The sequence below is a fragment of the Motacilla alba genome, chromosome 13, assembly GCF_015832195.1.
Source record: "Motacilla alba alba isolate MOTALB_02 chromosome 13, Motacilla_alba_V1.0_pri, whole genome shotgun sequence".
NCBI lineage: Eukaryota > Metazoa > Chordata > Aves > Passeriformes > Motacillidae > Motacilla > Motacilla alba.
This window is the reverse complement of record NC_052028.1, coordinates 17,237,214-17,251,489: the sequence shown is the minus strand read 5'-3', so window position 1 is coordinate 17,251,489 and position 14,276 is coordinate 17,237,214. Positions and strand designations below refer to the sequence as shown.

The 14,276-nt window shown below is 46.7% G+C and overlaps 1 protein-coding gene across 2 annotated transcripts in view; it reads left to right on the top strand.

Moving 5' to 3' along the window:
- The window catches only part of AFF4 (AF4/FMR2 family member 4), a 46,957-nt gene that overhangs the window by 16,980 nt on the left and 15,701 nt on the right, over nucleotides 1-14,276 (top strand). For both annotated transcript variants that reach the window (XM_038150458.1, XM_038150459.1), the window contains 9 exons: nucleotides 1,117-1,896; nucleotides 3,190-3,234; nucleotides 4,078-4,164; nucleotides 9,114-9,150; nucleotides 10,606-10,654; nucleotides 11,780-11,800; nucleotides 12,340-12,394; nucleotides 13,348-13,385; nucleotides 13,720-13,882. In XM_038150458.1, the coding sequence (XP_038006386.1) occupies nucleotides 1,117-1,896; nucleotides 3,190-3,234; nucleotides 4,078-4,164; nucleotides 9,114-9,150; nucleotides 10,606-10,654; nucleotides 11,780-11,800; nucleotides 12,340-12,394; nucleotides 13,348-13,385; nucleotides 13,720-13,882 (1,275 nt within the window). The remainder of the gene's footprint in view (nucleotides 1-1,116; nucleotides 1,897-3,189; nucleotides 3,235-4,077; nucleotides 4,165-9,113; nucleotides 9,151-10,605; nucleotides 10,655-11,779; nucleotides 11,801-12,339; nucleotides 12,395-13,347; nucleotides 13,386-13,719; nucleotides 13,883-14,276) is intronic.

The following is a 14,276-nucleotide window of genomic DNA, read 5'->3' as shown; positions in this document are numbered from 1 at the left end:
CTTCTGTACAGTGACTCGAAACAATTGAACTGTCCGTTGGGTGATGCCAAATTGCCATTTTTGGGGTGCTTTAGCCCGTTGCTGAACTTTCTGACCTTTCATCAACATAATCCAGACCTGGATAAGGTCAGGAAGAGAATGTTTAAATGGGAGGTTAATTCAAAATGCTGGAATGTTTGATATGACTATGTTTGACATGAATTATCAGCTCCAACTAGTGCTCCTGTAGTTTGTGACTGATATTTTAGTTTGTTTTGAAGGAATTGATTCTGTTTGTGGCCCTGCCCAGCTTTCAGCCTGTGCTGGGTTTCCTTCCAGGTTGCTTTGCTGAACAGTACTGGAAAAAATAACCTAATTCTGGAATAACTAATAAAATATTATTTAATAGTTTAATTACGTAGTTCAAAACTCACTTTGAAAGTAAACCCTTCCCTTGCTGCAATTTCAGCTGGTTTACAAGAAGTAAAGCATGACTGAAAACTCTCTTCCTGCAGCAGGAAAGTTGAGAAATACCTGGTGATTTTTTGTTCCTGTGCTTGATAACCAGATTCCACATGTGTGAAGTTAACTGGAGCTGGTTGGGATGCACGGGGGAATGATCCAGGATCCCAGAATTGGAAAACAAAATGGGTATAGAACAAAGAACCCTTTTAACTGTGTGCAACAAACATTGTGCCAATATAAATACCAATTAAAAATGACTTACAGGGGTGTGAGGTTAAGTTGATTTTATTTTACTGCTAATTAAAACCTTTTAGGGCTGATGCATTCTGTATTAGAGAAATTGCAGTCTGGAAGGTGACGGGAGGCATCTGCAGCTTTGGAACTGGCATGCAGCTCAGCAGTGCATTATTTGATTATTGCTGGTTCAGCTGTCCCTGCTGCTGAATTTCTAGTATGTTTTAGGGAGTTAAATATATATTGTTACATACTTGTAATATGTTTTAGGGAGTCAGATTGCTGTTTTAAGACCTAAAATTCAGAATTGGAAACGGGCAAAGAAAGAGGTGTGTTCTAGCTGAGCTTCAGGCTGAGTGCTGTGATTATCAGACCATTTCACTTCGTGCGGAGTCGTGACCGGTTCTAAATCCCGATTTTGGTGGCTTCTTGTCCCAGACCAGCAAAGAGGACAAGCTGTCGAGCCGCATCCAGAGCATGCTGGGGAACTATGACGAGATGACAGATCTCATCGGGGACCGGCCGCTCCAGAAGATCGTGGCCATCCCCAAGCCCTCTGTCCCCGCGGCGCCCGATGACAAACCCACGCCCGGCTTCTTCGGCGAGCAGCGGCACGGCGCGGGCTCCCACCAGAGCAGCAAATGGACCCCGGTGGGGCCGGCCCCCAGCACCTCGGCCCAGTCCCAGAAGCGCTCCCAGGGGCTGGGGGGCCACGGGCAGCGCTCCGGGGGCGGCGCGGCCGGCGCGGGGACCCGCCACGAGCGCGACTCCTACGGCGGCGGCGGCGGCCGCAAGAAGGGCCAGCACGGCTCCGAGCACTCCAAGGGCCGCTCCGGCAGCCCCGGGAAGCCGCCGGCCGTGTCCTCGCTGGCCTCCGGCCACTCCCGAGCCCACGGCGAGCACCACGGCAAGGAGCACCAGCGCTCCAAGTCGCCCCGCGACGCCGAGCCCAGCTGGGACTCTCCCTCCCGCGTGCCCTCGTTCGCCAGCGGGCAGCACTCGAACCAGTCCTTCCCCCCCTCGCTGATGTCCAAGTCCAGTTCGATGTTACAGAAACCCACTGCCTACGTCAGGCCGATGGACGGGCAGGAGTCCATGGAGCCAAAGCTATCCTCGGAACACTACAGCGGCCAGAGCCACGGCAGCGGCGTCAACGAGCTGAAGCCCAGCAGCAAGGCGCACCTGACCAAGCTGAAAATTCCTTCTCAGCCGCTGGATGTAAGTTGCTGGCCGTGTCCTGCCTTCTTAAATGTAAATCCGCCCGGGCTGGGATTTTCCGGCGTCTCCCAAATCCCAATCTGCCTAACCTAAATGGAGTTTTTAGTAAACACGGTGTTTCTGTTACTCAAAGCGCCTCCACCTAAGCTGTATTTTCAGTGGGGAGCACGCAGAAGTAATTGTTTTTGTCTTCTGCTTCTTCGGTGTGGATGCTGGGTTTTTTATTAAATAAAGGCTGAGACGTTCTGAGAGGCTTACTTAACCCCAAGAGGCCAATTTTCACAGAGTATTTCTCTAGTCAGGAGTTAGGGAAATTGTAGGATATCCACAAATATTTTGACAAGCTGGGTAAATACATTGTTGTTCCTGGGAGCTGAATTGACTTAGAGCTGTTGATACAATCTGCCTGTATCAGATTTTCTTTTGAAGTGAGTAGCAATTACTAGATGTGATCATTATACCTTCACACCAAATTGAGCAGGGTGCAGAACTTTTATCAGCTGTGCTGGATATAAAATACTATTGGGTTAACAACTTGGAAGAGTTTGGTAATTCCCAAATCATTAGGACACAGACTCTGACTCCAGCTCACTCAGAGAGTGCCTTTGCTCGTAATAAAGTCTCATTTCATCTCCTGTGCAACTGCTGGAATCGTGGTAGCCAGAGAAAAGCCCTTGTTCCTGGGATTGCAGCAGATAGCACAGTAGGATCCAGCACACGGGTAAGGAAATCAGAAATGACTTTATTTGTGAAGACCTGCCACATCAATGCTGATGCAGTGGATCCTTAAGTAGCTTTGCTTCTTTCTGCTTGTGGCAGCCAGGGGTGCAGAGGATTCATAGTTTGGTAGTTGTTGCTGTTTCTGGGATCTCGCCGTGATGAGTGCTTTACTTGGGAATGCACTTTGTCATTCCCGTGCATTCACGGTCCTGCTCTTGAATTCAGATATTATCCTGGGCTGCTTCCAGGAAATGACTGAAAGCTGTGATTCTCTTTTCCCTCTCTACGAGTTTTTAATATCCCTGCCTGCCTGTGATCACTTTGACTGTCAAGAGAAAAGTGAGAGATTATTATCACAGTTTTATGGATGTCATGTATTTGCTTCTCATAACTGTGACTCATGCCATAAAAACATGCATCTATCTGATGTTAAAATTGATGAAAAGAGTTAGCAAGGGCTGTTTGTGTCTATGTAGAGTCCATATGAGTCACAATAAGGACTGAAGTTTGTTTTTAACTGTTTCTAGTCCCTGGAGAATCTGGGAGATGTTAATTTTGAGTTTTCGTTTGTAGGCATCAGCCTCTGGTGAGGTGAGCTGCGTGGATGAAATCCTAAAAGTAAGTTCTTGGTGTTCTTGTTGCCTAGTTTGTTGAAAGTACAGCCATTCCCAGGGATGGGGAAGGACTCTGCCGTGTCACAGCCTGTCCAGGGGCAGGTTGGCACAGGAGGGCTCTCCTGGTGCTCCTCCAGGCTGGGAGCAGGGCTGGCCGCTGGGTGCTGTGGTGTGCACCTCATCCCCTGGAGATCCTCGCTGCATTCCTCCTCCCTGATAAACAGAACTACGTTTCTTCCACCAAATTACAGTTCTTAATCCTGATATTTTAGGTTATAGTAGATGCTTTGCTGCCCCATGGCAGCACTTTCCCTCTCTCATACCTGGGCTCTTTTCCCGAGTCCTTTTACCCCTCCTGTGATGCCCTGTCCTGTGTCTGCCCTCACAGAAGCATCACCAGATCCCTCTGGAGCATTTCCATGGCTTGTTATTTCCTGTCACCTCCAGGGGCCCTGGGGATGCTCTGAGAGCACAGGAGGCACTTTGCAGCTGCAGGCGTTTATTTCCCCCTCTTCCTCAAACTCTGCAGGCCTGCCTTTGCTGGGATTCTTCTTGCCACACACTCTGAAAGGATCACACTGACTGGTGCTGCAGTTTATCTTCAGGCCAGCCCAGCTGATTGATTTATGCCTTGCTGCTTGTTATTATGTCATAACTCTCCCTTCTCCTGGGTAGCAATTTGACATTCAGGTTCACATGCAAAATCTTTGTTGCACATTTGGGAAATTAAGATTTGAATATAAAGCTTAGTGAAGGGTGAACAATGAACTGAAAATTGAGAGAATCCAGATTGCAAGTTGAAATCTGATTTATTTTGTTAATAACTTTCATTTCTGTTGTGTTTTAGGAGATGACCCACTCCTGGCCTCCTCCACTGACTGCCATCCACACCCCCTGCAAAACTGAACCCTCCAAATTCCCCTTTCCAACCAAGGTCAGTGCTGAATCCAGCAGTGGATGCTGTTGCAAAAGTAACTCCAGTTAAAGATCAGGATTTTGCAACTCCTGCATTCAGTTCTGTATAATCTGGGTTTGTTTCAGTGCTTTGGCCCTCTTTATTTATCTTCACCTCATCTGTCAGCAGTGGCTTTATGAAAAATGTCCTTGGTTTTCCTCTGCTTTGCACAGACAGTCTGCAAAGTTATCTGTGATCCGACTTACCTTTTTCATTTTTGTTGGAGAAATTCAAACTTTCAAACTTTTGAAGCCTGGAAATGCCTTTGAGCCCTTTCCCTAAGAGGGAAATGCTCTCTGCACCATTTTGTGTAGAACCAAGTGAGTTTCCCTCCATGTAGAAAAACGGAGTTGAATGGTAAATGCTGAGAATCTAAATGGGCTTTTCTGCCTAAACTGAATTTTCCTCTTAGTTTGAAGTCCACTAAAAGTTGTGTGAGATTTTTTTGCATTTTCAGTTACAAAAAATTAACACAGTTTAAGAATCACATGTTTTGCTGAAGAAATCAGTTGTTCCAAGAGATCCTCTTCCCAGCCTCCTGTGTTCTTAAGAAGTGCTGAAGGGTTTAAGCAGTTAATTCCAGAGAGAAATCCACCTCTGCTGCTGCTGAGAGCACAGGGCACGTGTCCAGGGGAGCTGCTGGAGCTGACACCTCTGAGGAAGGAATTCTGCTGCTGCCTCCCCTGGGGCTCCAGGCAGCTCCGGGGTTGCAGGGCACACACAGGGCGCTGGGAATTGTTTGCCTGGAAGAGCAGCTCTGCAGGATCCTGGAAAGCCAGGGTGAAAGCCAGCACGGGGAGCTGACTCACCCAGGAATCCACGGTCTGGTTCCTGCTCTGCTGATTACCAGCAAAAGATTCAGCTCCACAATGTGATTTTTCTCCAGACTCAACATCTCTCTGGGATGCATTGGGGTGCTCCACCCCTAACTTGGCAGAGCTTCAGAGTGAAGAAATTGCCCTGTTTGTCTTTTTAAAGTTACCTATGTAATAATTCAGACCATGCTCTCTCTGACCAGCTGCTGTTCTAGACACCACTTAATTGCTCTTAATTTCCTGTTTGATCCAAATTGCTCCCCAAAACAGAACATCTGAGGGAATCACTTTGAGAAGACTTTCTCACTGAGGTTTCTGCTGTCATCTCTCTAATCCCATCCTTTTATGTGGATGCTTTGACATGACCTTCCTTCAGCCAAAGGTTCCAGTCCCTGCTGGAGGGGCACATCCACAGACCTCCCCCACACTGGTCCAGGTTCTCATCCTGGCTGGATATCCCAGACCAGGGCAGTCCTGCTGTCACCACCTCTGTGTGACCTGTCCCTGGTCATTGCCTTTTGCTTCTCTTCAGTATCAAAAAATGCAGAATTTACCATTCAGTTCTCAGCTTTACTTTGGAAGGCATACCAAGAAATAAATCCTGCTTTCTGTTTTCCTAGCATTGGATCAATATTAATCTTGCAAATATTACTTTTAGTCAGGGTTTATTTGCGTGCTATGTAAAACTGACAGCCTGGAAATAATTCAGACCTTTTCTTACAAGGAAATTCCACACCTTTCCTCATCAACAAAGGTCCTTATTCCTCTGCTTTGAGTACTCATTGCTGAACCTTTGGTGAGATATTTTCCCTTTGCATTTTGAGCACCCCTGGCTGTGGGGCTGCTTGGTTTTAGTTTCCCTGGCATTTGGCTGAGTTTGGGAAGAGGAAGGTGTGCAGAAATCCCTGTGGCTGTGGCACAGAGGCCACGGAACACTGCACAGCTCTGGCAATGCCTGAACAAAAAGGAGACTTTTTGAACCTCTCAACCTGGACTGTGTCTCTTCACCCAGTTTGCAAAAAATTCCATTTATGGCTGCTCTGAGTCTTTTTGACTTTTTGCCAGCTTTTTTATTTTGTGGCTGCACATCTTAGCCGTGGAACTCTGTCAAGTTCTCTCTCTGCATCCAAAGCCTATAATTTCCTCTGCCTTCTCCCCTCTGTCATTCTTGGCAGCAGCAGCTCTGCAGAATTCCAGGGAGTTAGTGAGCCATGGGCCTGTGCAGTCTGGGCCCAGAGCAGAATCCACCAAACAAAACACAACAGTGGTTTGCTTTAATCAAGCAGTTCTGTTGGAGGAAAGCTCCTTCCCTTTCATACTGTGCTCCATCTGCTTCTGAAGTGTTTCACAGCATTGCCCCTGTGGGCACAGCCTGGTGGGCTCTTCCTGCTCACATTAAATGAAGCTGCCCTTGCTGGACCACTTGGTTTTATTTGTCAGACTCTTGGGATGGGATCACTTTCCCTGTGTGTAGGGAGTGAAGGAACCCAACCTCCTGACTGGGGCCTCTCTGATTACTATAAATATATCTGATAGTTCCCAGGAAGTCTTGGATCAGAAGAGAAAACTCCATGAAAATAGGTCAGGGAAAGTTTTATGGATGCTATGGAAAAATGCAGATTGCTGTGTCTTGATAAAAAATGTTATCCTGTGACCTAACACTCTATAATTTTATCCATGGGCTCTCAGTCAGACACTCCAGAAATGCTGGCAGTGTTTATAAAATGCACTGAGCAGCCCAGCTGCTGGCTGGGAGGGAAGGCTTGGCTTCCAGGGGGGTGGCTGTGCCTGTCCCTCTGCAGAGGTGGTGCTGAGCTGCAGACTGGGGCCAGCAGGAGCCCTCCTGCCATCCCTGCCCTGCTGGGACACACAGACTTCCTCCTGGGAAGCAGAGAGGAGATCTGAGCTGAGGTTTCAGGTGTCACCTGGGAATGTTCCCCTCAGCCAGGGCTGTGGGATGGGAGCCCAGCCCTGCTGCCTCCTGTCCAGCTGGAGAATTCCTCTCCAGGTGTTTTTGTCAGAGTTTTTGTTCCCTGCTCCAGGGTCCTCCCTGTGTAACCTCAGTCCATTCTGCTTTGAAGGGTTTCCTTCCTCTCAGCTGGGTGCAGTTTCTTCCTGAAGCAGACCTTTAGGAGCTGCTGCTCTCAATAACCTGGGAGTTGAAAGTAGAGCTTTTTCTTTTTAGTCTCTGAGTTTCTTAAAGAAATATATATCCAGGAGATGGCAAGGGAGTTGGAAAAAGTTGCACATTGAACCATAACACCTCATTAAAGTGCACTTAGCTGGGAGCCAGTGCTTTGCCTCTGCAATAGGAAGCTGACTCAAGTGGGGAATTAGGCAGGTGTGTTCTGCACAGTTCCCAATCCGTGTGCTGCTGGAAGGGGTGCCAGTTCCCCATCCCGTGCTCCCCCACAGCTGTGGCTTTGGAAATGTAGAGTTGGAGGTCTTTATTTCTTTTTTCACTCCGTTTGTTGGCTTGGCTGAGCTGCCAGTGGCAAAAGGAAACCAGGGATTCCCACCTGCCTCCTCCTACCTGTGAAATGATAAGGAATTGATTTATTTTGAAGGGAGTGTGGCTGTTCACAAGGCTTCTCTCCATCTTCACTTTGCTCTTGAATTCTTTCTTAATTCATTATTGTTTTTATTGTCCCTTCCTTTCAGTTGCTAAAGATCAGAGGTGTTGGAAACACCTCCCAAGGAAAGCTCCTTAGGAAGTTCTCCATCCACAAAATTCTTGTTCAATGCATTATTCCATTTTTGAAATACAAAGCTGAGGGAAATTGAAAACATCTCGAGGGTGCTTTGCTGTGTAAAGCTTTTGTGTGTTTGAAAACTTCATTCTGTAAATTGCCTCTGGAAGCACTGCCTGGCACTGGCTTGGTGTGAGGGAAAACCAGGTCACAGGTGGACCAGGAAAAATGGAATTCATTGTTGAGTTGTAGTTCTGGTTTGCCATTGCCAGAGCATGTAAGTGAAATGTGTGTATACAACTAGAAATTGCAAATATTGGACTCAATTTATTTTTCTGGGGCTGTCAGTTGTCCTCATTTTGAAATGAGGTCAGGAAGTCCTATTTTAAAAAGACACTGGAGCCTGGAAGGGAGCTTGCAGGGGCTCAGCAGCCTCTGTGTATTTGTTAAAGCAAGGGTTTGAGATTTCAGTAAAGTTCATCCTCTGCTGTGTCTTGGGAGTCAGAATTGGAGTTTCTGAAGTGGGAATACTGAGGATGATAGAAGTGCTGAAATCTGCAAGGTTTCCTCTTTCCTGGCTGGTTTTATAGGATATTGGGAGTTAGGAATTGTCCCCTGTGAGGTGGGCAGGCCCTGGCACAGGTGCCCAGAGCAGCTGGGGCTGTCCCTGGATCCCTGGCAGTGCCCAGGCCAGGCTGGATGGGGCTGGGAGCCCCTGGGATGGTGGAAGGTGTCCCTGCCATGGCAGGGGTGGCACTGGCTGGGCTTTGAGGTCCCTTCCAGCCCATCCTGTGAATCTAAAACTCCATTTCATTGGCTTTTCTACTAGAGCTGGCTGTTCTGGCTGGAATGCTGTGCTGCCCCCCAGGCTGGGTTTGCCAGGGACCCACGTGGAGCCTTTGGGGCACAGTGTGCAGGGCTGGTCCCATTTGAACCCTCACCTTGTCCCTAAGGCTCCTTTGTGGCTGAGGAATATTTTTTGTTGAGATTTTCCCTGTTCCAGTTGCTGTGTGTGCCTGGAGAAGGAAAATGAGGAGGAGAAATGGAAGGAAAGCATTTCAAACAGCAGCAGAGTCTGTGTGTGTGTCAGGAGCACAAACAAACATCCTGAGCAGCTCCTCTCCATCCTAAACACAGAGGAGGAGGGGATTTAGGGAAGTCACGCAGGGATTGGGAGGTTCAGCCCTGATGTGCTCTTGGGAACAGCAGGAAGTGAGTGAGGAAGAGGAGTGTGGAGGTCTCACCTGGGATGCCCCAGGGCTCAGAGAAAGGATCCCTTTTTTTTCCTTGTTGTTGTTTTTTCCCCTTTTCCAGAGACTAAGTGTCATCCTTTAGGTAGACAGAATATCTTCCTTACAGCCTAGTTTTTAGTACCTTGAATTCCCACTGAAAAAATCCCACTTGTGATGTTTTATTCCCCCAGGAGTCTCAGCAGTCCAGTTTTGGCACTGGAGAACAGAGTGAGTACACGAAACTTCCTGGAATGTGTTGAATGTTTTTGTTGTCTTTCTGCTCTCAGCATCTCCCAAGATGTCAGGGCTTTTAGGAAATGAGGTTTTGCAGACTGCTCACAGGCTGGAGGCTGGCTTCAGATTTTCTCTGCTTTCTCCAGTTTCAAGCTGTTAAACAGTTGCTTGGTTTTCTTTTGCGTTTCTTGTTCAGATCTTGGAGGTTATCACTGGGTGGAAGGGGGGTGTGCTTGAGGGAAAAGATGTATTTTAATGGATCCAATTCTGTACAAAAGGCCTCTGTGGTTGATTGATTTGAAAATAACTGAGTACTAAACCAAAACACCTTAAAAAACCCCACTCCCTGCTTAGGGATGTGTTAGAAACCAGAAGAGGGCTTTTGCTTTTATCTCAGTAGAAAAAGCACATGGCAGTTTCACCATTTATTGCTACTTTGACATTTTAAAGTCAAGAGAGACAACTGGTCAAGAACTTCAATCACATGCTGTTGTCCTTGAGTTTCTTGCCATTTTGGACTTTGGAAAAAAGTAGCTTTTATTTCTTTTAACTGTCATTATTTTGAATATCACTGAAATGAACGTGAAACTCAGTAAGTATCAGGTAAAGTTGAATTAAATTAGTGCTGTTACCTTCCAAAAGTCCTTCTGCTCCCTCTTGAAGTGATTAAACAGCTTAAATAGTAAAAGAAGAATGGTTTATTCTTAGATATTCACAAGCAGCTTAATCTGAACACCTGATACAGTGGGGAATTAAGGAAACAAATTCAAGCTTAATTCCATGATGCTAAACCGTAGGCTCACGTTATGGGAGCAGCTGATCTTTAGGTGTGGAAAAGAAGAGCCAAGGTTAATTAAACACAGAGCCAGTTTCCTGTGCCTGCTTGGATTTTCTGGAGAGCTTTTAACAGCCTCAGTTCTTGTTTTTGTTGAGCTGCACCCAGTTATTTACCAGAATTAGAAAAAAGGGAAGGGAAGAAGCCCCAGACTAAGAAGCAGATTTTATCAGGGTGTATTCCTGCTGTCAGAATTCGTGTGTGAGTTGGATTTTGGGGTGTGAGGGTTCTCATCCATCAGAAGCTGTGTGGGGATGCTCAGCAGATGGATCTGCATCCCAGATCCTGCATGTGTGAGGCAAGAATTTCATCTTGCTAGGAACAGAAGACTTTTCCATACCATTAATAACAAATTACGTGTGTATGGGTTCACACAGTAATGATTTCAATGATTTTCTCTGTTTTCTTGGTTCAATCATTTGCTGTATTTGGTGTTTTCTCTGCATTCCTCCCTCCCTCAGCCTGGGGGAGGTGGTACCTGCTGTCCCCTGGGTGCTGCTCCCTCCTGTCCCCTCGCATGGCCTTGCTTTATCCATCCTTGTGGCAGCTTTGGGGGGGACTTCTTCTGCTGTGCCTGAGTTTTCAGCTGTGCTTTTCTTCTTTTCTTCTCCTAGAACGATACAATCCCTCATCCAAAACATCCAATGGGCATCAATCCAAATCGTAAGTGCCTGCTGAGAAAACATTTCACACACAAAAGTTGTGTTTTAGGAGATTTAGGAAAAGGTGTGTGGTAGAATGTGAGTGACACTCCAGCATCCTCCTCCTTGGCTGGCAGGGAAAGGTTTTTTGGGACAATAAACCAAATATTGCTCACTGGAGTGAGTAAAACATATCCTGAGCTGCCTTTCTGTTCCTTTGCTTTCCTGTCAGATGCCAGGAGAGGAGCAGGAGTCTGGACCTTGGAATTGGCTTGGGAATCAGAAAGGGCATCAGCCTGGGATGGGACCTAGCATAGGAGGTTGCACAAATTCAGGATGGGCAAGGTTTTGCATTGGAGGAGACAGAAAACTGGGTCTGGGATCTTGTGAGGTTTGTTCTGCTCTCCCTTTAAGTCCTGACAAGTGTTTTGCACACAGACCCAGCAACACAGAAAAACTCAGACACAACTGGAATGTTCTGCATGGCTGTAGTCCACCTTTCTCAGACTTAAAAATCAGTGATATGCAGTTAAAAGATGGTTTCCAAATAAATCTGCCCATAAAAATAAATATTTACCAGCTGATTGTGTGTTGATGAAGGCTGCAGACTCTGAAGGCTGACTCTGGGTTAGTAACATTCCTCAGTTAACCTTTGTTGGGATGCACTCACAGGATGCAGCCTGGTGCTTCTGCCACAGAACTGGCAAGAGAAAAAAGCACCTGACCTATGGGAAAGAAATAACACAAAAGAAACCCTCTTCAGTTCATAGAAACCTGGAGTCAGTGTCCCAAAGCAGGCAGTTCAGGAGGGGCTGAGAGGGAGCTGTGCCTTTGCCAAAGCTGGCAGTGGGAGAGCCCCTGAAAACAGGAGGCAGCACTGGACACCTGCTGAGCTGGGATGCAGAAGAAGGAAGTTGAAATCATGTTTACTGTGACAAAACAACTTCAAATATATTTTAAGTGATTATGATCTGGTAAAGAAAACCCTTGAAAAGGAGATAAATGCATCATTTGTAAAACGGTAGCAGTGAGCAGTGGTTCAGGAGTGGGCTCCTAGAGGTTGATGTTGCTGTTCAGATAGCAGAGCAGCTCCCTGGGAAACTCAGGAGAGTCAGACTTTTCATTCTTTCTCCTTTTCCCTCCACAGATGTGAATCGAACCAGACAGAGTAAGATGTTTTCTTTTTATAATCGAATGTTTCCACTAATCACAAAGGCCCTGCCGAGTGTTTTCACTGTGCTCATGCATTCTCAGTGTGTGAAGCTGTGTGTGTGTGCCTACCAGCAGCAATTATGGCTTTGGATCCAGTCAGTAATGATGGCTTAGGACAGTTGCACTGCTGCCACGGGACAGGAAGCAGCCACTGGGGCTGCCTTGCTTTCCTCCATTTCCAGCACAATTCTTGCCCATTGTGTGTTAAAGTTGAACGTAACACAAGTTACCTCCTCCCACACCAGTAAATTGTGTCAGGTTTCCTTTCTGAGTTTAAGAGAATGGACTCAGGAGCCAAAGAACCTGAATCCTCATTCTTCTCTAAGAGTGACTCAGCTCACCATTCCCAACCATGAAGTGTGTGAGTGCAGTCTGGTGGCTCTCACCCACGCAGCTCCGCAGGATAAACAGTGCCATGTTGAAATCCAGCAGAATGCTTTGGAAGTAATTGAAGTGCTTGGAAAAACTTGTCTCACTTTCTCCCTTTTCCTTTAGTATGTTGAAAGATGACTTAAAACTCAGCAGTAGTGAAGACAGCGATGGAGAGCAGGTATGTTCCTCAGAGGGCTTCCCAAAAACCACTGCCCTCAGCCAGGGGGCAGCCTGGGCAGGGAGCAGTGGCCCAGCTAGGCCTGGGCAGCTGAGAGGAGATCTGTGCGACTGGAATCTCCTGGAATGTCTTTAGACAAACCTCAGGCATTCCTAAATGTTATCTTGGGGAAGATTTTGTGCAAACAAATTGAAGTGACGTGTTTTGTGGAAACAGTTTGTTTTTATCTGGAAATTCTTATTAACTGATTTCACATGGGCCTCCTCTGAACATCAAATGACAGTAGTGCACTTTAAAACTGATATCATGGCTCCTTAATTAAAGATAAACCCCTCTGTGTTCTGCCATCCCAGCTACAGAGCTCATCTGTGAACATCTGTGTGCATTGGTGCCCTGGGTTGTTTAGGGGGACAGGGTGTCCCTGGGAGTACAGCTGCACCTTTATATTTGTCAAAAAGTCTCTTTTTTACTCTTTCCAGGATTAACTTTGTGCAGCTTCTGCCAGACTGGCACTTAGCATGCTAAATAAAAATGAAATAGGTGTCTGTGCTGCCCAGTAACCCCCACTGCTCTGGGGTTTCTTCTCAGTTCTGCTGCTTGATTTTCTTCAAGTGGAAAACTTTGGGTTGGTGAACTCCACTTGCCCTGGGCATCTCAGGAAAATGATTGTGAAATGCTGAGTCATCTGATTCAAAAGGTGAAACAGGATATCAATTAGAGGCAGAAATGGGAACTCTCACAAATGGAGTCAGAATATAGAGATTTGTTCTGAAAACTTGGAGAGAATAACCCTGCTTCTCTTTCCGTATAAGGAAAATGCAGATACATTTAAACTACTGCAAATAATGATTTTTTTTAAAACTAAAGGCTCTAAACCAATGTTTTGCAATTTAATTGTATATACAAGCCTAAAATAACTTCTAGAAGCTTCATGCTCTTTTTCTTAATTGCAGGACTGCGATAAGACAGTGCCAAGGAGCACACCTGGAAGGTAGGAATTCCTGGGATGTTCAGCCCCGTCAGCACTCCTGCCTTGGTCTCCTTTCCAAAATTCATCTTTGGCCTTTGGCTCCTACTAAAGCAAAAGTGATGAGACTTTAATCAGTGATTAAATAGTAATAAACATAATATTAAACATTTCATGACCACTTTGGGAAGGGGCAGCCCCCAAGGGCTGTTTGTTTCCAGGCTCAACTGTGTTTGCTTAGGCTGAATTTTCTCCTGAACGTCGATGAAAATGTTACGTTTTGTTTCTTCTAATGAAAGGATTTGAAGGCTGTACCTGTGCCTCGGGTAATGCTCGGTTTCCCTCCTTTCCGTTGCAGTAATTCTGAGCCTTCCCAGCACAACAGTGAGGGAGCAGATAACTCCAGGGATGACTCGAGCAGCCACAGCGGCTCCGAGAGCAGCTCCGGCTCCGACTCGGAGAGCGAGAGCAGCTCCAGCGACAGCGAGGCCAACGAGCCCTCCCAGAGTGCATCCCCCGAGGTAGGGCAGCCTGGCCTTCAGCACCTGGCCTCCAGTCCTGCCGTGTAGCAGCACAAAAGTTCAGTTAAATTCTCTCTGTTAGAGACACAACACCGAGCAGCGTGGGCTCGCTGCCAGGCTGGGCTCTTCTGCTGCAGTTCCTGTGCTGCATGTGACAGTTCTCTAGATAAGCCCACATCTGATGTTTGATTTGAAGTGGTTTTTACCACCAGTAGTCTGTTGAAGAGCAGAGTTAGATATGGTATCAGAACCCTAAAAAGCCATGGCATCAAATACTGCCTGTTGGTGGCAGACAAAGGGAAAATTTGTGCTTTTTGGGCCTGCATTTCATTTACTTACCTCAGGTTTTGGGTGCACCTCGTGCTTTGGCGTGCAGCATCACACAGCTGCCACG